The sequence below is a fragment of the Trachypithecus francoisi genome, unplaced genomic scaffold, assembly GCF_009764315.1.
Source record: "Trachypithecus francoisi isolate TF-2019V2 unplaced genomic scaffold, Tfra_2.0 Lachesis_group2, whole genome shotgun sequence".
Lineage (NCBI taxonomy): Eukaryota > Metazoa > Chordata > Mammalia > Primates > Cercopithecidae > Trachypithecus > Trachypithecus francoisi.
This window is the reverse complement of record NW_022681465.1, coordinates 7,398,785-7,421,752: the sequence shown is the minus strand read 5'-3', so window position 1 is coordinate 7,421,752 and position 22,968 is coordinate 7,398,785. Positions and strand designations below refer to the sequence as shown.

The following is a 22,968-nucleotide window of genomic DNA, read 5'->3' as shown; positions in this document are numbered from 1 at the left end:
AAAAAAAAAAAAAAAAAAAAAAAAAAAAAAACACTTAAGCTAGGGTATAGCTTTGGGAATGGCAAATAGAAACTATGACATGTAGGAAGAACTATATAACAGAGCAATTAATTGTATGGGGGACAAGAAGAGAAAGTGGAAGCCAAAAAGGGAGGTTTAGAGTTGGGGTGGGAGAGAAAAAGGTGGAGTCATTCACAGAAATAGACAGGGTGATTGAAGAATGGGATTTGGGCAAAGACGGTGTTTGAACATTCTGAGTGTGTGCTGTTAATGAAAAATGATCTGAAACTCAAGACAAGGTACAGGACTTACTTAATTGAAAGCCAGTTATACAGACAGGATGACTAAAAATGTGTGATGGGCTAAAAGCTGGTTAACATAAATATGGAGAAACTGTGCCCCTGCGCAGAGTCCTAGAGAATGTGTGTGTTTGGTGAGAGGGAATAGAAAGAAAAGAAAGGACATGGAGAGGAAAAAAGAAGTCAGAGAACTGGACTAGTACCAGGTGATGCCCCAAGAATAGTTTTTCCCCAAGTAGACAAAAATGTGGGCAGCAGAAGGAAACACTGAGGAAATCAAGGAGGAGGATGGAAAATGCCTTTAAATTTAGGAAATGTTTTCAGTTGAACAGTGAATTTAGACGGCAGTTCAACAGCAAAGTTAACAATTGGGTAAGTATTGAGGAAAGAAAAAAGAATAGTAACTACTTTTTCAAGAAATTTAGTGGTGAGTGAAAGGAATCAAGAATGAAGACAGTATTTGTGAGATATTTAAGAAAATATAACTTTTTTAGTTTATTTATTTTAAAATAAGAGAAACTGGAATGCGTATCAGCAAGGGATAACACAGACATGCATTACTGGAGCCATTTAATAAATAATAACTATATTGTTAAAATATGGTAACGTATTCTAAGATGCTCAGAAGACATGTCAGAAAAAGAAAAGAGGTCTTAAAAATCATACTTTTAAAGAAAAGAAAACACACAATAGAATGTGATTATTATTTAAAAAAATTAGTCCCTCACTAGTTGGGATGAGATTTAAAAAAACTAGAATAAAATTTAGAAAGATTAGGAAACAACACTAAGTATTAGGAAACAGAATGAGAGACATTAGGTATGGTATAATAATTCTTACCACAAATGAAAATGGTCTACATTTAGTTCCCCAAAGAGCAAACTATGTTTAAATTTAGAAGGAAATCAAAATGTCATGAATTAAAAGATAAATGTTTAAAGAAGCTAGAAAAAAAATCACCAAAATATTGTTAAGGAAAAAAAGAAAAAAAAAGGAAATGAAACCAAAATGATGAGCCTTTCCTGTAAGCACAGACACAACAAATCTGCTCCATAGAATAATGTCGTTCAACACAGCTTTGGTATCTGTGGATACCAGAAAATATAAAAAATTCAGGGGATAAAAACAAAAAAGTATAGTTTGTGGAAGATTAATGTATATGAGCTCAGGTAGAAAGCACTAGAGTGAATAGACTGAGTGTCTGGATACAAGATAAATGTACATCCCAACAGTATTCCTGGATATTATTTATAATCTGGTAAAATTCATGCTGAAAAAAATAATCTCTTTGCTAGAGCATGCTAACCTATAAAATTTCTAGAATAGACATTTAAATTATTTAGAAACTGCAGAGAAAACACTAAAAGCATGCTGATTGATTTAATGGCATATTTTCATAAATAGAAAAATCCAACATTTCTGAATGTGAAGGCTAAAGAAATATATTTGAAAATCTGAAAAAAAAATTCTACCACAGTCTCCATAGACAAAGAAAAAGGATTTTAAAAAATAAAAAAAATTCTAATTAAAAAATATACTTGAGTGTTTTTTGGTAGTAGGTATCGTTCTCTCATTTTCACATTTAGAATTCCCTTAATGAGTTCTTGAAAGGCTGGTCTAGTGGCAATGAATTCCCTTAGTGCCTGCTTGTCTGGAAAATATTTTATTTTTCCCTTGATTATGAAGCTTAGTTTGGTGAGATATGAAATTCTTTGTTGGAATTTCTTTCTTTAAGAATGCTGAAAAGAGGCCCCCAATTTCTCCTGCTACAAAGTCTGCTATTAGCCTCATAGGATTTCATTTGTACATGATCTGATCTTTTTCTCTAGTTGCCATTAAAATTTTTTCTTTAATGTTGACCTTGGTCAGTCTGGTGACTAGATGCATTGGTGACGTTCATTTTGTATAGTGTCTGGAAACAGCATTCTGGACATCATCTTGGGAAACAATTTATGACTATGTCCTCAAAACCAATTGCAACAAAAACAAAAACTGACAAGTGGGACCTAATTAAACTAAAGAACTTCTGTACAGAAATAGAAAATAATAACATTGTAAACACATAGCCTACAGAATGGGAGAAATTATTTGTAAACTATGCATCTGACCAAGGTCTATCCAGAATCTATAAGAAATTTAAACAATTTAACAAACAAAAAACAAATAATCCCATTAAAAATGGGAAAAAGATATAAACAGATACTTTGCAAAAGAAGACTTACAAGCCACCAACAAACATATTTAAAAAATGCTCAATATGACTAATCATTAGAAATGTAAACTTAAACCACAATGAGATACCATTTCACACCAGTCAGAATAACTAGTATTAAAAAGTCAAAGAACCACACATACTGGTGAGGCTGTGGAGGAAAGGGAATGTTTATACTGTTGGTGGAAATGTAAATTAGTTCAGCCACTGTGGAAGGCCATGTGGAAATTTCTCAAAGAATTTAAAACAGAACTACCATTCCACCTGGCAATCCCATTACTGGGTATATATCTGGAAGAAAATAAATCATTCTACCAAAAAGACACATGTACTCATATGTTCATTGCAGCACTATTCACAGTCACAAAGACATGGAATCTACCTAGGTGCCCATCAGTGGTGGACTGATTAAAGAAAATGTGGTACATGTACACTATGGGATACTATGCAGCCGTAAAAAAAGAATAAAATCATGTCCTTTCCAGCACCATGGATGCAGCTAGAGGTCATAATCCTAAGCAAATTAACACAGAACCCAGAAAACCAAATACCACATGTTTTCACTTATAAGTAGGAGCTAAACATTGGGTACTCATGGACATAAAGATGGGAACAATAGACACTGTGACCACTAGAGGGAGGAGGATGGAGAGAGGCAGAGGGTCAAGAGTTGAAAAACTCTTGGGCACTATGCTCAGGACCCGGGTAATGGGATCAGTCATACCCCAAACCTATCACCCCCTGAATCTAAAATAAAAGTCAAAATGATACATATATATCATTGATGATAATCTTGCAAGATATATTCATGGTAATCTTGCAAGAGATATACATATATATATGTATGCATATATATACACACATATATGTATGTGTTATGTATTTATATGTATATCTTGTTATCAAGATATACATGTGTATATATATATCAAGTTTTATATACATATATCAAGTATCAAGCAGTGGTAATCTTGCAAGATAGAGGAAGTACTGCAATACAGCACTTATAGCAATTACAAATACAGCAATTACAACTGTGAAGTTACTGGTACAAGGACATGGAGACAAACTCCTTAATAAGAGACAGCTCCATTCGGCCTAAAATGTTTTAAAACATTAATATACGACAAAGGAGATATCATAATATAACAAAGCACAGAATGGTAACTCATAAATAAGAGAAAAAACAGCTTCACATCTTTTACCACAATCATCTTTGTTATTTAAGTTTGAGGTGCTTGGGAATCTCTGTGTTTTTGATCTGCATTTTTTACAACTCTAGTTTTAGCACAATCAATATAGATAGAGATTTGTAGAATCTGTGAATCTTGGGGCAAATGTAATGGACAGTCTGGCTACCATGTAATCTACAAAACTATCTACATTTTGTCAGGTGCTGAATGCCCCACCTCAGCAGCTATAAAGGACTGCAGGCATCGTAGAGTGTCTGGTCCCTACTCACATCTTTGAAAGAGGGCTTGTGACTGAAGAGCATCAGAACCAGGTCTCATAGTTCTTATAATCTCCTGCCTTGAAACACATAGAGTGACAGGGAAGACAGACAGGGTAAGATCAGCTTTTCAAATTTCTTATCTCTCTACTCAAAGAGTGCTCCAATGATGAAAGGCGGAACAGCGAGCAAGCACAAAACTTTCTTTGAGGCATCAGAAAAGCAAATTTTCCAAATCCATTCACAGCTGGATAATCAAATTAGCTGTTATTTCTTTAGTCTTAGATGACAGTCTAGCCCATTATCCTGTTTCAAGGGTAAAGAAAGATAGCAAGATATGAAATAAACTAGTCATTGCACAGAGGCAACACCCATGAAATACCATAAAATTGGTATATTTCTATTTTTCTGCATAATAATATTCTTGATTTGACCTGCTCTAGGCTTCCCTCTTATATCGTTCATTTCCCAATTAAATGAAAAAAAATAATGTTACCAAAGGCAGAAGACAGTAGTCATAAATGCTAATTTACATGAGAAACAAAGTTACCATTTTTCATGAAAACATACCAAAAGCAAACTTTATTTAAAGATATTTTAAAATTTTCCCATTATTCATTGGCAACTTTGAGAGATCTGTCAATTCTCTGTAATATAGAATTTGTCACATTTTATGTTCATTTCTGTCAGTTGATGAAGTACATTGCTCTATAATGGAAAAATTTTCTTCTGTTTTTCAATAAAGCATTCACAATTCCACTCATATCTTTCCAAGAGGCCCACTCATAAAAGTGTTATGACTTCTGAGCCCAGATTTTGATCATGATCTATCTGTCTCTTTAAGGGGTAGATTCTGTGGTTTGACATTTGCCTTTTGGTACTGACCTTGCAATACTCACTTGTAAATATTCCTCTAAACATTTTTTTCCTTGACTCGTTAATAAAATTCACCAGCGGAGATCTGGAATAATAATTATGTTAACTACTGTACTTATCAATGTCAAAATCTAACACTGTTTTAAAGATTCATTACCCTGCAAACTGTCGTCACAATTGCATCCCTCAGTCAAGTGTTTTAATAAAGACTAGTTTAAATGCTTGTTCTTCCTCAGATCTGGATTAATTTAACAGGCTGGGATGATGTCGAGCCTGTGTTTTATCTTTGACATAAAAATTGCATCTTTCATAACACAGAAAAAATCCATGTCTACACTCCCTACTGGAAGGAGACTAATCACTTCTATAACAATAAGGCTAAAATAACTCAAGTTCATAGAAATATGTCAGCCAAAATTACACTAAAACTAGAGGAATACAGGCCTGGGAGGGAGAATGAAGCATTGTAAATCTCTGCTGTTTATCCTGGCTTGGTGTTTGAAGTTTCAAGATGACCAAGTATTACTTTTGTGAATGATGATATAAGTGAGCCTCGTAATGAATAGGAAGATGTATGCAATAATACCTGAGCTCATCCAGAGCAGTCATGAGGTATGGGTGTGCAAAGATTGCATTTAACCTGCATAGAATTTAGAAAACATAGAGGGAGAGATTTATGAATGGAGACTCTAAAGGGTGTAAGAAAAACTCAGGAGTCCAAGGATTGCTACAAACCATGAGGAGTACAAAGTACTGGAAGACATGATTTTAGGACTATTAATAAGTAGTTATTACAAAATAAAAAAGCCACAGGTGGCAGCTGTAGCCATCTCCTTGGGTGAAACATGAGAAAGCAGCAACAGGTCTCCTGATCCTTTCTCACTGCTGTGCAGTGGACTCTTGGTCATTTTGAAACTTCAAACACCAAGCAAGGATAAAGAGAAGAGATTTACAATGCTTTGTTCTTCCTCCCAGGCCCATATTTCTCTAAGTAATTATATGTATGGATTAATACATATTATGAAGGTTGCTCAGAGAGAGAGAGAGCAAGAGAAAGAGCAAGTTAGTGCAGAACATATTTCTGTGTTTTGTGAGTTGGTGTTTGGAGAGCATATGTTCTCACTTACTCCATGCAGGGCACTGTAGTAGGTTCTAATACTCTAAAGAAAAATAATGAAATAGTAGCCATTGCCACCTGTATTAGTCCATTTTCACACAGCTCATAAACACATACCTAGTTCACAATTCACAAAAGAAAGAGGTTTAATGAACTTACAGTTCCACGTGGCTGGGGAAGCCTCACCATCACGGTGGAAAGCAAGGAGAAGCAAATCACATCTTACATGGATGGCAGCAAGTGGAGGGAAACTCTTGTTTTTAAAACCATCAGGTCTCGTGAGGTTTATTCACTGTTATGAGAGCAGCATGGGAAAGACCCACTCCCACGATTCAATGATCTCCCACCTAGACACTCCCACAACACGTGGGAATTATGGGAGCTACAAGATGAGATTTGGACGGGGCCACAGAGTCAAACCATATCACCGCCAAAGATTTCAGAGTCTAGTTTCAGGATGGCAGAAATGGGCTCTAAACAGGCTGGCTAGGAAGATGATGACCCTAGAAAATGAATCTCTGAGTCACTTCATCTGGGATCAAACTCTCAGGTGGCTGCTGAAACGGCTGCCACATTCCAGTGATGCCTGGACCAGCCAAGTCACAGGAAGAGCCTGTGCTAAGACTCCTGCAAGGCACTTGCACACATTGACCTGATGCTGGGAGTGTGTTTTGTTTCTTTCAAATGCACTTTTCTCCCTCCAATCATTGGTTCCTGCCCTGGAGGAACAGAAACACACTAGAATGGCCGAGTCCATACTACTAAGTAAACTTTGTCTAAGGGATGGTCATTTCCTTCACGGCAGAGGTCATAGGCGTGGCCTGCTGAGCCTCAAATTCTATCAGATGAGTCGGAACTCATTCTACAGTCAATGATAAAATATTTGTTTTTATTCTATGCTACTGGTTTAGAAAATAAAGTGTTAATTTCCCAGATAATCTGCCTCATGAGGAGCCAGAAAGGTATTGAAAATAGGACCACACACACAAAAACGTATGATAACAAAGAAAATTCCATCTGGAGGCCAAACACGATTTGCTAACCTCCTGTCACCTTGAATCTGCTCAATCACCAGGTGCCCGAGTCCACAGCACAGCAGTGAGAAAGACTCAGGATATCTGTTGCTGCTTTCTCACGTTTAACCCATGATGGCTGGAGCTGCCACCCGAGGCTTTTTTATTTTTGCATTTCAGCTCCAATAATTCCACTGGCTGCTGACTGATGTTTATCTGGAGGAGAAGCTCCTAGCCTTTTTGCTTTTTCCATTTTTATAATGAGGATTGTGCTTGTAGTTAAACTGTCCAACCTTGAAATTCTCAAGCTCTGGATAGCAGTTCTTTCCTGGAATATGGTTATAACGTGACACACACTGATATGTGCTGGTTCTTTTGCCTAGAGGATCAGTTGGTTTACTTTTAACATTTAATTTTATATTTTTACTTTAATATGCTTCTAAAACACAGTTAAACTTAGTAGAGGCTTGAATTTCTGTCTTAATGTATTCTTTTCATGTTACCTAAAATTTTGTTGATATTTTATTCCTTTTCATGCTTTCCAGGTTATTTGCCTCTTTTAAAATAACTTTTCCTTTGTTTCTATTTGGATTAAAACCTTTTTAGTAGCTATTACCAGAAGATTAGCTACATATACAATGGACTACAGCTGTGATTATTTAGTAAATGTAATGCAGCAAACTCAGTTGCCTTTCTTCTTCTTCTTCTTTTTTTTTTTGAGACAGAGTCTCACTCTGCCACCCAGGCTGTAGTGCAGTGTTGTGATCTCGGCTCACTGCAACCTCCGCCTCCTGGGCTCAAGTGATTCTTCTGTCTCAGCCTCTCAAGTAGCTGAGATTACAAGCGCTCACCACCATATCCGGCTAATTTTTGTATTTCTAGTAGAGACAGGGTTTCGCCATTTTGGCCAGGCTGGTCTTGAACTCCTGACCTCAGGTGATCCGCCCACCTCGGCCTCCCAAAGTGCTGGGATTATAGGTCTGAGCCACCACACCTGGCCCCAAACGTATTGTCCAGGCCACTGTTGACCACCATTTGTTCAAGACCAGTGGTCACTCCTTTATCCTCTTCTCACTATGAGTCTTCAGCATGTGACTATGTTGACCATTATCCCACTTATACCTTCTTCTCTTGGCTTCTATTGAACCATTCTCTCTGGCTTTTCCTCTATTGTAGTGAATCCTTACAATTTTTTGTTGCTTTGGCATCAATTTTAAATTTAGATTGGTCTTACTCAAGAAAAGCCTAATCATGTTTGACACAGTTTCCATTCCCCCCACCTCCTTGCAGTTTCTCAAGGTGGTTAATCAAGACATCTGCCTTGTACACTGCCTCCTGGTAACCACCTCCCCATGGGACAGCTGGATACACCCTATTAATCCCCATACCCTGCATAGACTGCACAGGTATTCCACCCACGCTGACCTTCTCTCAGTCACAGCATGACCCCATAGGGCATGTGCCTGCTTGTTCTAAACCCACCAATTAGAAACCCGATTGCATAATGTCCTGAACCCCAGTAAAGGCTTTGGCCCACAGCTCCCTCTCTCTCTTGTTCTGCACCTGCTGGTTGACCCTGTGTGTCCTGGATGCCTCCGTGCTTTTTGCTGGCCCTGCAAATGGTGCTGCGCCCTCTCTTATCCAGATCTGTAACAATAAACTGCTTCTGTCATTTCATGGGTTCTGATGAGTTGCCTCTTCTACCCCATCCTAATTGTTAATAGTCAGGCCTCTCTGGGAGAGTGGCTGTCTTTGTAGGAATAAACTTGACACAGGTCAGACGAGAGCCACAAGGGCATGTGCCAGGATAAACAAGCTTCCCGTGAGAGCGACACCTGGCCACAGGCAAGACACTTAGGTATCAGGCCATCTGTGACATCAAAGAAGGATCCCACGAAAGGCGCATGGGGAACACCCACGACCACATCCCCAGTATCCCCATCAGGGCAGGGCTAGACTTTACAGCCACTATCATGAGAGGGAACTCAAGACCAAATTAGGAAAAAACAAATCATCTATATATCTGGTTGATTTTTCTCAGTGACTGGGGCCTCTTCGTCTTCCTCTATTCCTGCTCAAATGTTCGTGTGCTTTGAGGTTTGGTCCTGGACCCTTTTTGTCTTTCCTAATCCCACTCTCTCCTTGGGGCATGTCATCTGGTCCTGTAGCTTGAAATAGCAACTATGTGCTGATGACTTTCAAGTTCACATCTTTAACTCCAGATCTTATTTACAGCTGCTGGCTTGGCATCTCGAAATCAGCTGTTCAAAACTCAACTCTGGATTTCTACTCTACCTTACCTCCCAATAAATAACGTGACCAAAGATGTTGAAATGTTAGATGTCACACCAACCATCATCCCGTGGCTCAAGTTCAAAACCCAGACAGCTCTCTTCATTATTTTATTTTTATTTCACTCAGCATCTAATCCAAAAGTAACCCACACTAAATCAATTTTAAAATATGTCCTAAATCTGTCTACTCTCACCAAAGTTATTCCTGTCTCCCGCCTGTACTGCTGCCACAGTATGCCATGGCTTCCAAAGAGTCACCCTACTGACACTCATCCCTTCTCCAACCCATCCTCTACTAGCAGCCAGAAGGATCCTCTAAGAATGGTAATCAGTTTACGTTGCTATCTTACTCAAAACCCTTCAGTGACTTCCCACTCAGTGTAACATTCCAAGTCCTTGACCCACCTTGCAAGGCCCAGCGTGTAGTCTGGCTCCTGCCTCTCTCTCCCCAACTGTTCCACTGGCCGCTATGTTTCTCAAACAGGCCACCTCTGGCTCCTGTCTCAAGACCTTGGTAGTTCCTACTCCTTTTGCTAGGAACACTTTTCCTCAGGCCCTCCTAGGTCTGAGACCTTCAGAAATTCGTATTTCAACCTAGATATCATATCCCCAGAGAAGCCTCCCTGCCTGGTCCCTCCAACAGGCCTCTTGGTCTTCTCCAGCCACCATACTTTGTCACATTATCTTGTTATATCTTCTCATGAAATTACGGGTTTGATAAGTTACAGTCTGTCCCCTGCTATTAGAATTTAAGCACAAAGAGAACAGGGACCTCTAGTCTTGGCTACCTCTGCATTCCCCAACCTGGGGAAATCGCCAAATCCTAACAAGCCAAAAAAACTGTAAATTTGATAAATAGGAGAAGAGGGCTTTTCTGTATCTTGCATAATCCTGTATTTAACAGAGGAATATATGTAAAAATACTATGCAATTTGAAAAGGGTATGAATGGGTTTATGTGAGTGTCATTGTCTCACATGCCTCTTGCATTGCATTCTGAGTGCATCATATCGTCCACTTTTATGACAATGTTAGTCTTGAGGAGGAATTTTCACATCCAGTAACACACAAATATTAAATGTCCCATTATACGTAAATACATTAAAGGAACCTTCTACAGAATTTCTGGGATAAAATTTCTTAAAATCTTAACAGCACTCAGATAACCCTAAAAGTAAAATCTCCAAAAATAATACCATTTGAAGACACACACGCAATTAACAAAACCCTAAAGTTCATGAGTCCTAACCTTCAATTTGGTACAGACATAAATGGATACCTTGGTTCAGTAAACACATCACTCGTGCCGTAGGAGGTATATTTATATCTGCAACTGTGCTCATGGTAATATACTATTAAATATGCATGATCAGTAACTTTAACATTTTTGAAGTCAGCCCCATGAAAGGAAGTTCAAAATGCCTTTCCCCCCATTAAAAGGCATAGTGACCTACCTGTGATTACATTTGCAGGAAGAAAAATATGACGGCAATCACAGAAGACTTGAGTTTTGTTTCTATATGTGACAGATATCACAAGAATGTTTAATGAAACTAAAGAGCTGATTTTAGAATTTATTTTTATTGGGTTTATTTTACTGCTATCAAATGATGTCAAACTTTCTTGAATCTTTTTGCTAGATTATCCATTGCCTATCAAATATTTTTGCCAGCATTAAAGTACCCTATCACAGAGTATTAAAAATAGACAGTCCCCAGGAAATACTGAAAATTCGAGGGCCCTCAGAAACATCAAAATCAGGTGCTTTCCTTAGTACATGACTTCTGGGTTTGGGGGCGTCTTGCGTATTATCGACAAAAATATGCTTGTCATAATCTGGAGTAATATAACTGTTTCCAGGTGTTTCTTCAGCAAGACAGGTGAGTTGCTTCTTCACTGGGGACATGAGCAGGAGGTCTTGTTCAAGTTTCTTATACAGAGGAAACTTCTAGAGAGTTTAATTTTATCATTTGGCTTTTCTACTGCCATGATGTAAATAGACACCTGCATATATTTAATCATTAAAAGAAACTCTGCTTGATTAATTGCATTAATTGCTATAGTTCTTTTTTATTTTTTTCCTTTAAAGCAAAACGTCTTTTTTTTTTTTGAGATAGAGTCTCGCTCTGTTACCAGGCTGGAGTGCAGTGGTGTGATCTTGGCTCACTGCAACCTCTGCCTCCCAGGTTCAAGCAATTCTCCTGCCTCAGCTTCCCGAGTAGAGTAGCTGGGATTACAGGTGCCCACCACCATGCCCAGCTAATTTTTGTATTTTTAGTAGAAATGGAGTTTTACCATGTTGGCCAGGCTGGTCTCAAACTCCTGGCCTCAGGTGATCTGCTTGCCTTGGCCTCCCAAAGTGCTGGTATTACAGGTATGAACCTCCACGCCTGGCCAAAATGTCCATTTTTTTTTTTTTTTTTTTTTTTGAGACGGAGTCTTGCTCTGTCGCCCAGGCTGGAGTGCAGTGGCCGGATCTCAGCTCACTGCAATCTTCGCCTCGCGGTTTCACGCCATTCTCCTGCCTCAGCCTCCCGAGCAGCTGGGACTACAGGCGCCCGCCACCTCGCCCGGCTAGTTTTTTTTTTTTGTATTTTTTAGTAGAGACGGGGTTTCACCGTGTTAGCCAGGATGGTCTCGATCTCCTGACCTTGTGATCCACCCATCTCGGCCTCCCAAAGTGCTGGGATTACAGGCTTGAGCCACCGCGCCCGGCCCATTTTTTTTTAAAGAATGAACAAATACTTGCTAATGTGGCTTTTGTAAACCTGACTAATGGCCTGCATTTATGTTCTTTATTAGGCATCAAGACTGGACAGTGATTCCTGAGAGTTCCTTCATCCTCCCCCTGGATCCTGGATCTGTAACTATTGATTTCTCCTTAAAGGAGGTTGAGTGCACAGTCATAGCACAACCTTCACTGCAATCTTCGCAAATATGTGGTGATCTCAACCCTTCTAACTAAAGGACTTCTCAGAAAATACTGCAGACTTGATTTAAGGATTATTGACATTTTTCTGGGGTTAATTTTCATTTCTCATTTAAAAGCACCCATAGACATCATGGCAAAATTGTAGCATTCTGAAACATCTTGTGCTGGAATTTCTCAATGAGGAATAACATCTGAGCTTCATGAGAATTTAAGTAACCAATATAATACAATGTGGTGCAAACTGTGAAAATATTTCTTGAAGTTCATTCTGATGAATTGGAATAGCAAACACTGTGATGAGAACCTTTTATGACATCTCAGCTCTTCTTTTTTTTTTTTTTTTTCAATTTTCAAGTAAAGTGTATGTGTCATCTTCCACATCATTTAATCTTTCACTAATGAGAGTTGAGAAAAAAGCAATAACCAACACTGGCTTAAGCTATGCCTTCTGCACTGGGGAAGAGATGCCAAAGAGAAAAGCATATACTAATCATTTAATAAAATGAAAAAAATGTGGTGACCAAGATGGATGTAAGTTATGGCCTCTTTATCAAGGAAGAGATACCAAAGAAAAAAGGACACAACTAATGATTTAATAAAAGATGAAAAGTGGAGATCTCAAAAACATAAGCGGGGGATGTGGGAGAGTTTAATGAATGGTCTGAGATGCCAGAACCCAGGAAAGGCCTTTGTATCTGAGCCAAACTGTACCTACCACACCATGTGTGTTTCTCCTGTTAGGCTCTCTCTGTTGGGCATGTCCCCCAGCCCTGCACCTCAACGCTCAGGGATGACATTTATAATAAAATGTGCTGCTTTAATTCTTCAGCAACTGCAGTGAGAAAGTCTCACTGGCTTGAATTCCTCTCACATTACTTATGTTCAGCTTGGCTTTATGAAAAGGTACATAACTGTTGAGATGCCTCAACTCAAGTCCACGTACCAACTCAGGCGAAGACAATTGGGTGAAACAATTAGTCTTGTCATTGATGAGTCCTCCTAAGGTCTATTTCGCTGGTGAAAAGTAAACTGAACATGCAGAGATGGGGTTGGTAAAAGACTGTTTTGAATAACTCACCACCACATGTCCAAGCAGACAAAGCTGCAGAGTCCTCTGTTCCATTTCCTTGCCTCCAAGAAAAAGAAAGCTGATCCTGGAGGGATCTTTGGGGATGGCATGGCTGGTATCCAACTCTCCCCTTGCCTTGGCATGGTCATGGAGGGAGCAGGGTGGCAGCTGATTTCTGTTGCTTCATGTTAGTGCACGAGAATTCAATGGAAGAACAGCTACTGATTGGCTTCTTAGCAGGATACAATGTTGGATGCTTAAAGTTGCTCAAAGTTGTGCCTACTCTTTGTAGGACTTCCATCAAAGAGTCCTTCATGTCCTGGAAAATCTCCAGTTAACATTCCCAGAGAACAGACCAGAAAACCCATGCAAAACCAACATGAAAGACAGCAGGGCCCTGGAAGTTACACTTACTCACTGAGTGATCTGGGCCAAGTAATGTGAACAGTTTCTTTATTCGGTTTAAATGGGAAAAGGGACTTAGGTCCTAGAGTTGTTGTAGGAATAAAGAAGACAGAGAGTGGCAGGCCGACCAACGGTTCCACAAAAGTATCTTCGTCTTAATCCTTGGAATCTGGGACTATGTTAGGTTTCCTGGCAAACCAGGAATTTTGTGGATGTGATTAAATTAAAGATCTTGAAATGGGGAGGTTATCTTGGATTAGCCTGGTTAGTCCAGTGTAATTATAGAAGCCATAAGAGTAAAGCAGGAGGGTTGGAGTCAGAGAAAGGGAAGAAGATGCAACAGCAGAATCAAAAGTCAGAGACAGGCCCGGCTCAGTGGCTCATGCCTGTAATCTCAGCACTTTGAGAGGCCAAGGTGAGCAGATTGCTTGAGCTCAGGAGTTCAAGACCAGCCTGGGCAACATGGTGAAACAAACACAAAATACAAAAAATAACAGAAGTTAGCCAGGTGTGGTGGTGGACACCTGTAGTCCCTCCTACTTGGGAGACTGAGGTGGGAGGATCTTTTGGGCCCCAGGGGGCAGAGGTTGCAGTGAGCCGAGATCATGACACTACACTCCAGTCTGGTGACAGAACCAGACAATGTCTCAAAAAAAAAAAAAAAAAAAAAAACGAAGGAGAGAGAGAGAGAAGAGAGAAAGCAATTGAAAGATTCTATCCTGATGACTTTACATATGGAAAAGGGGCTAGGATCTGGGAGCCAAAGAATGCAAGCAGCCTTCAGAAGCTTGAAAATGCCAGGAAATGAATTCTCCCTTCAAAATCTCCAGACAAAAACAGCCCTGCTAATATCTTGACTTTAGCTCAGTGAGACTGATTTTGGACTTATAACCTCTGAAACTGTAAGATAAAAAATCTGTTCTGTTTTAAGCCATCAAATTTGTGGAAATTTATTATAGCAGCAATAGGACTCTGATACAACAGTACACACAAACTACCCGGGATATAAAAACTTAAAGAAATACTACTGGCTTCTGTTTGCTTTTCCAAATTTTAGCAGCCCAAATCTAGAAAAACTTCAAAAAGTCTTCACCTTGCAAAATAAATGAGCCATAAAATGCATTCAATAAAGTCACTATAATACCTGCTATCACATTAGGATTAAAAACAGGTAAGTTTGTCATTATCTACCCAACCATGACCACCCAAGGATCACTTTCTTGTTCCACTAAATTCTGCAAAGAGGAAAACAATTTTGCATCCAAGGACAGCCAGAAAGACTACCGGTTCACTAACCCCCACAGAGAGCTGCAGAATCCAGGTATAGCATGGGGTCTCTGTGTCTCACTTGACCGGCATTTTTTACCAAAAGGAATGTTCTGTCATATTTGATCCGCAGGATGGTTCAGATTAAGTAAATCACAAAAAAAAGTTGTTAAATTACTTTAAAATAAATACAATATATAAATCAAAGAGGGTTTATTCTCCCTCTATGAAATAGCAAACCTGGCTTTTACTCCTACGGAAACGGCATTTATTTCAACTGCCTAGGCAGTTAGCAAACAGTGCTTTTGTTTTGCTGTGAATCCAGCTCTCATTAATTCCTGAGAGCCTATTACATACCCCAGAGAGCAACACTCACTGAAATATGTTTTCTCAGGTCTGATAAGAGCCATCTGCCACACTACACGGTGTTCAGGAAACAGCCGTGGATTTTACTGCGGGATATGAAACTTAAGACAAAAGTCAAAACTCGAGACAGGTGAATACCTTCGGTTTCTAAAGGTGGCCTCAATTCCAGTGCAATGCATTCTTTTCCCTACCTTGTAAGAAGTCATGATTTTTATTGTTCATAATGAGAACACTTTTAAGGGAAGAACACAACTCTGAGAAAATCCCTAGCAGCATTTTTCATTCCTTCTTCCCTCAAAATCTTATAGTACAAATAGCCACTTTATTCAAGCATGGGCTTTGATCTTTAGAAATTCATCTCACTTGCATCTGAAAAATGTCACAAAATTTGAAGAAAAGAAAGCATGGAGTTTTGCAATTTTGAAAAGATTTCAGAATCATTAGACAGGTCCCAATAGTTTCAATAGTCCCCCTGCCCCCCGCACACTTCCATCCTGGGTGAAGAGGGACGGCTTCCTGGGCTCACCCACCACTGCATCCTCTCCAAGGAGGAAGGAAAGCAGAGAGTGGGGCTGTGAAACGAGGCCAAGGAACTCCCAAGGTGGCCGCCTCTTAACCCCTGGGAGCACCAGCTCTCTCTGACACAGCTGCTAACGTGTACATTAAATTGGATGCTATTTATGTATCTAAACAATGACTGAAACTGTTTTCTGGCTGACCAACACTTATCCTTCCTGAATGAAGAACTCTGAAGGACATTAATTACTGTTTGCCACAGTGACTGTGGATGAAGCAAAAGGTGGTTTGTGGTGCAGGGCGAGCAGGAAGTGACATGTGGAACCCAAACCTGAATTTGATCGGTGGCCCTACTGGGTCTCAGTGTCTCCGAGGCCTCTCCCTTCTATGAAGGTCACACAGGTTGCCACTGGCCAGTTTTTTTGCTTTCTTAAATCTCTCAGATTATATCTTACTGATGGCTTTTTTTTTAAAACCAAGATAATCTCTTCTTCCCATTTAATTACATGCTGGTCTGAGAAAAGTGCAAACGCATCTCATCGTAGACACATATTTGCTGAAGCCCTAACCAGAAAGGTACTGCATTCTAGGAGGAGACTCTGGAAATGGACTTCCAACGCTTGTGACAAAATGCTCCTGGGATGGAAAGTTGTATTCTATTAAACATATTTCATTTCAGTTCTTATTTCTTTAAAGTGTCCCTTCTCACTTTCTTTATTTTTAAAAGAATCACTGGCTTCTTTTCTGAAACTAGTAGATGCATGTCTTTCTAATGTCTCCCATCATGGTCTAGTTCTTGAGCCCCACAAGGTCAATGTGGCTCCTCTAACCCTCAGGTCACTGTGGCAAGGGACGCCATGTGCTTTTGGCCGCTCAGGTCTCTTCAGAGAAATATGATGTGCAGGTGGGGTCAGTGACCTGACACTGCTTTTATCAAGGCTGTTCCTAAAAATATTAGGTTATGTAATCCGTCTACCTGGAATTTCTGTTCTCTGTAGCTTTGGTGCTATTTTGAAGGAGATTACAGAACTGATAGAAAAAAAAAGTTAGACATGTCTGTCGGGCCCAACTTGCTCCAGTCTGTACTGCTTGAGAAAGGAAACCATCTCTCCCAAAACATTTGAACTGTAGCATGCGCTACAGCAGGACCACCCACGAATGCTAAGTGCTACTTGTCGAAACTGTGGAATTTTCTAGAACCCAGATGTAAAACGTTACTGAAAATAGGTATATAGGATAAACTGGATAATAGTCCCAAGTTAATAACTGTCTGTGTCTCTTAATTTTGAATTCAGAATTTGAGACACATCTAGAACAAAGAAACAAACAAAAACATCGGTTCCTGAATACCTTTGCTATATAAGTGGTAAGACAAAACGTATTTTTTAAAAACAAGCCATAATATTTGCCAATCATACCAACGCGAAGGCAGGGTTTACAGTTATATCCCAGTGCCTAGAGCCATGCCTGCCACAGCCTTGGTGTTCACTAAATATTTGTTGAATGAATGAACTAATATCCTGGATCCCTGTTTTCAAAAAAGAATGTGATTACCATTCAGCAATCCACACACAGACAAAGGACTAGTGCCAAAATTTAAAGGATATATTTTTTGCTCCCGCCACAATACACTTCGATGAAATTTTATAGGGTGAACTAACTCAATACAACGTCACAAACAATAATTAAGAATCCATGATATGCCAAACACTGCTAAGAGCATAGGTAATATGATGAAGGCCCACAGGGAGGGGGAGTAGAGGGTTTATAGCCAGCCATGCTAATTATTAGCTTTACAGACTGGGTTCCCAGTGAGAAATACACAAACCCAGGAACACACAGCTGATCCGCCATCACCCGGAGTGAAGCACAGCAAATCCAGGGCCCCTCTAGGCTTCTTCTCCATGCACATCTGTTGTGCCTGCTTTCTGCCATGCTTGGTGATATCTTTGTCCCCGCACATCTCCTACTGTCTCCATCGCTGTTTTCTGTAATGCTTCCTTGCAGTCTATACATTTCCCTGATGTGCATTTGTGCCACCCACAGCAATCAACCTAGGATGCCCCTGACAATGACACCTGGCTCCGCCCCAGACTCTTCAGTCACCTCCCTGAGGAAGACTCCAACATTTTATCCTATGTGGGCAACAGGTGCTGTAGGAAGTGGTGCGATGGCACAGTGCAGCGGGCAGGGTGGGGGGCGGGGGCTCGTACTTCTGCTGGTGCAAACGCTTGTCACAAACACTAACCAGAAGTGAGTTTCTTCACGAACTGTTCTTATTTGACTTCCCCAGCCACTTGCTGATGATGGTTGGTGTATCTGGCTGTGGGTGATCCTGGGTCCCTGGGTCTGAAGGCTGCATGGGGAAAATGCCATCTTTGCTCTTTTGAGCATAACTCTCTGTTACAGTTTAGATGTTTGTCCCCTCCAAATCTCATGCTGAAATTTGATCCCTGGTGTTGAAGGTGAGGCCTGGTGGGAGGTGTTTGTGTCTTGGGGGTAGATCCTTCATGGACAGATAAATGCCCTCCCTAGGAAGCGAGCTTGAGTGAGTTCTCATTCTATTGTTCCCATGAGAGTTGGTTGTTCAAAAGAGCCTGGCACTGCCCCTCCTTCCCTGCCTCTCTCTTGCTTCCTCTCTCGCCAAGCGATCCCTGCACATTACCCATTATCCATGATGAGTGGAGGCAGTGAAAGGCACTCATCAGAAGTAGATATGGCACAGGCTTCTTGTGCAGCCTGCAGAACTATGAGACAAATAAACCTCTTTTCTTGATAAATTACTCAACCTCAGGTATTCCTTTATAGCAGCACTAAGCAGACTAAGATACTTCCCAGGTGCAGAGCCCAGGGTTTCTTCTCTGGTTTTTCTGAAGCTCATGAATGAATGAACCACACTCAACATTAATAGTAACAGCATCATTTTGATAATGCCTAAAGTAATGTGGATGTAAGATGAAACATGCATTACCTGTTGACGTTTTTCAAATTCCAACTTGATCCGGGACTTGATGCAATTACAGGTGTCCTGATATGTTTGCTGAAGAGCAAGTTCCATGAGGTGCTTATGGTAGGCTCCCGCCAGGTTCCCACAGATGAAAATGATCACATTGGCCAGGATCTAAAGAGACAGAAAGAGCTGCTCAATAGGGTGACTGTTTCTCACTCATGAATATAATCAAAACAAAGCGCACATTAGCAACTGTCTTCAGAGAGATAACTGCGGGAAGTTAATTTTACTTCTGCTTCCAAAGTAACATTTTTATTTGCTTAACAGAAAACATCAGTCTCCAGAAGAGTTCTGCCCTTGTTTTGGATCCATGCCCTTTGGTAGACGACTTTGTAGTCCCTCCCTTGACTTTGGGCTCAGTCATGAGATCTGCTTTGCTTTGGCTAATGCAATGTGGACAGAAATAACCATGAGCCAGATCCAGCCCAGGATTAGGAGACCTTTTGTTTTTCAAGTCACTCTCTTGCGTCTCATTAGGAAAAGAACACTTCCCGGTAGCCCACCAGTCCCAGGATGAGAGACACATGGAGCAGAGCTGTCCTAGTCAACCTGCAGTCTATTATTGTGTACCTCTGAGATTTCATGGTTGTTTTGCAGCATTATTGCGATACTAGGTGACTAATACAAACTGCCCTCACACCAAAACTGTACTTGCTGAGCCTGGATAACTGACATTCACCCATTATCTTTTATTTATGTAGAAATATGGTAGTCTTTCAAAACATAAAACTCATTATTCTTTTGATGATAAAGACAATTCATGTTCATACAATTTGGGAGAAGAACAAAGATATAAAGAAAAACTAAAAATAATCTGTAATCGTCCTGCCCAAGCAGAACACTCTGCTGCCCGTATGGCCTTGCCTACCTACTCCGTTTTCCTCTGTATTCTCAAAATTGCTGGCATACTCTACTTTGTCAAGATCTCTATCTCGTTCCAAAAAGCTTCAGTTCATTCTGAATGTAGTTTTTGTCCTTTGCTTTAACATTTAATAAGATATTTTTTAGATCATATAAGTTCTGTAGAAACAAGATTTTAAATGCTTAGATAATACTCAGTTCTGTGACTGGATTGTCCTTTAGATATGTCCATATTGTTTAATACTTATTAATATTCTGTGCATTTGCATTATGCTATAGTGGTCAACCTCATGTATAAAGCTTTGGCTTCATATTTGATCATTTCCTCAGACATAATTACTAAAAAGCCATAAGTATTTTCAAATTCTTGATACATATTGCAAAATTGCTCTCAGGAAATATTCCACTTACATTCTCATCAACAGTGTATGACAATGGTCTTTTTAGTTAGCCCACTATTCACATGGAGCAAGCTCTTGTGTGTCCCGGGCAAGACCTACAGACCTATCTGTGAGTGGATAGACATATCTGGTTAAAATCCAACCTACCCTCCATTTCCATATGACTTGTATTCTCACCGAGACAGGTCACTAGTGGCTTTAATAACCACTCAGCAGCATCAGTTCCAAATATCCTATGCTCCTCCCTAAGAATCTCCCCATAACACAGACCAGTTTTTTACATTAACCATCCACCGTGGTGAGCAGGAGTGGTTGGAACTCATCATGGGAAATTTATTCCTAAATCTTCAAAGTTCCCCGTGACAGGACTGAACAGAGAATCATAGCTGTCCTCCCTCTCTGTAGGGGGGTCACTTCTGCCAAGGAGAGCAGGAGGAATCGGTCTAACTGGAGGGCTTGGGAAAAGGATATGAACGCTCTGCATCTTAGCCCATCCTCCCCCATAAGCAGGGTCTTCCTCCCTAAAGTGGGTGGTCATCTTCATGTTTTGCGTTCTCAGCCAAGCAGTGGACCTAGTGGGCCACTTGCCTCTGTGCTGAGAAAGACCTCGATTTGAGGGCAGATGGCTGTAGGGAAAGATGGGTAAACTCAGGGGATAATCAGCAAGATCATTTATTCCTAACTGCACTCTCCAAATAGGTGTAAGAGTAATAAGGTGACATTTTGTTCTCCATCTACCTAATGCCTTTGTCTGTCTCTCAAAGGGTTCTGAACCCAAGAGAAAACAGTAATATTAATTAGTAGCCTCCTCAAGTCCTAGAAAATAAATGTTTGGGATACAGGAGAAAAAAAAGGACAGAGTTAGAATTGGAAGAATGATGTGATGAGGTTCTCTGTGAATAAATGCAGAAGCACAATAGAAGTTGGGTCCAGAATCATGCACATTAGAAGGGGCCTTCAATGATGTTTCATATAACTCACTCATTTCACACAGATTTGGGGCCAGGGAAATCCTAAAGCTCACCCATATTCTCACAGCTAACCCCCATAATGTCCAGTTATGCATCTATATTTTATCTCCTCCCCATTAGTATGGATAATTAAAATCTTTACTGGGAATTCCTCTGTGTGTGTGATCTGTGTGTGGTATATGCATGTGGTGTGGATACATGCATGTAACTTGTGTGTAATCTGTGTGTGAAATGCATGCTTGGGTGATGTGTGTGCATGTGATATGCAGGTAACGCACGTGCTCTGTGTGGAAGGCATATGTGCTCACAGTCTGTGTATAAGCGGGTGCAGCAGCCCAGCGCTTCAGAGCAATGTGGCTGTCTTCAGTGTTACTTCTACACATTTTCTAGCATCACAGGGCTCTCTTCCTTCCCAAGGCCATACTTTGACACATCACCTCTTCTGAGAATGTCAATCCTGGAGCATGTGGAAAGTCTGGATGACCTTCCTGGCTTCCGATTTGAGGGGACCCTCCACTGGTTGAATAGGAGTCGATTTCAGCACCATGTCCAATGGTGCATTGTCAGTTAAGTCTTGCCATACTCCGCTTCTGCAAAATGACCATCTGCTTTGCTATAAGTTCTTCAGACCTTGTCATTGCTGGATACGCTTTGAAGAACAGCGCACCAAAGAATGCAGGAAATGAGAGAAGCCAACACAAACCATGCTGCTCAGAATTAGAAAATACTAACTCCTTCCGTATTAGGTGTAGCTGAAATAATAATAAAAATAACTCAGTGATTATTCATGAGAGCTTTTTCTCTTCCTCCTCGGAAAATGCCTTCGAAGCAAACCTGTCAACATTTTAGGGAGTAAATTCCTCCACAATAAAAACCAAGTGGAAGCAAGAGAACTGAATGAAGCCACCATCTGTCCCTGGGCTTCCTCTAGGGCATAGAAATGGGGCACTTTGATACCAACACTGAGGCTCCAATGCGAGTCTCTACTCTGGAATGTGAGTACTGTCTTATCCTGTTTTCCTAGAATCCCACTCCCCACTTATTTCCTCTGAATTCTCTTCTCTTGGAGGCCCTTGTTGCAACAGAGTAGTTGGCCTTGAGTGTCACAGCTCTTTCCTTTATTGCCACAGGCTTTTCTTCCCCTACGTTGAGGCAGCCTGCATAGAGTAGTCCCTCCTCTGTGGCAGTAGACTGAATTCAGGGTGCTCTCCACCGTGCTGCCTGGCCCTGTGCACAGAGCCAGTGTAGCTGACCAGGCAAATGTTTCTTGTCCATTGAGAGGTTTCCAAACATTTGACAACAGAAGCCCATTCCAAGCAAGGGGAGGCCCCCAGGAGAGCAATAAGGTTTTGCACTTCTTGCTGCCTGTCTTCCAGCCAATGCTCTCCAACTGCCACATTCAACTGGCACATTTGTACTGCCACGGCAGGTAAGGAAAAACCTTCTTGGAGTAATTCATTCTGGATGCTGCATTGCTTCCAACAAATGTAATTTGAACCCCTCCTATCTACAGAGAATGGGAAAGAATGCATTTACTGATTTTTAGTTTATATATTCAAAGGAAAACTTTTAAGCAATAAACAACATAGGGCTTTAATGTCAAATAGAATATGATATGTCTTTCCTGATGGAAAACTTATCGAATTATAAGCCTGTTCCTGATACCCGGTTTCATCCCTATATTCTAAGGTTAATTGAATTGACCTTGGCATTTTGATAATGACACACATTTACAAATACAATTGATGTCCTAAATAATTTTTCTTTTAAAATGATGCATGCATGGAATGACTTTATACAAGACCTAGGGCTGCAAGGAAGTGATTAGGTTATAATTTTCTTTTCAAAAATAATATCAACGCATTTTATTTTCCAGAAGGTTGTTAAGCAGAACCTCTGACAATCCTATTT

General features: G+C 40.3%; 1 protein-coding gene across 3 annotated transcripts in view; it reads right to left on the bottom strand.

The window, feature by feature from the left end:
* ADCY2 (adenylate cyclase 2) overlaps positions 1-22,968 on the bottom strand; it is a 432,701-nt gene that overhangs the window by 178,161 nt on the left and 231,572 nt on the right. For all 3 annotated transcript variants that reach the window (XM_033178771.1, XM_033178769.1, XM_033178770.1), the window contains exon 4: positions 18,786-18,935. In XM_033178771.1, coding sequence (XP_033034662.1) covers positions 18,786-18,935 — 150 coding nt within the window. The remainder of the gene's footprint in view (positions 1-18,785; positions 18,936-22,968) is intronic.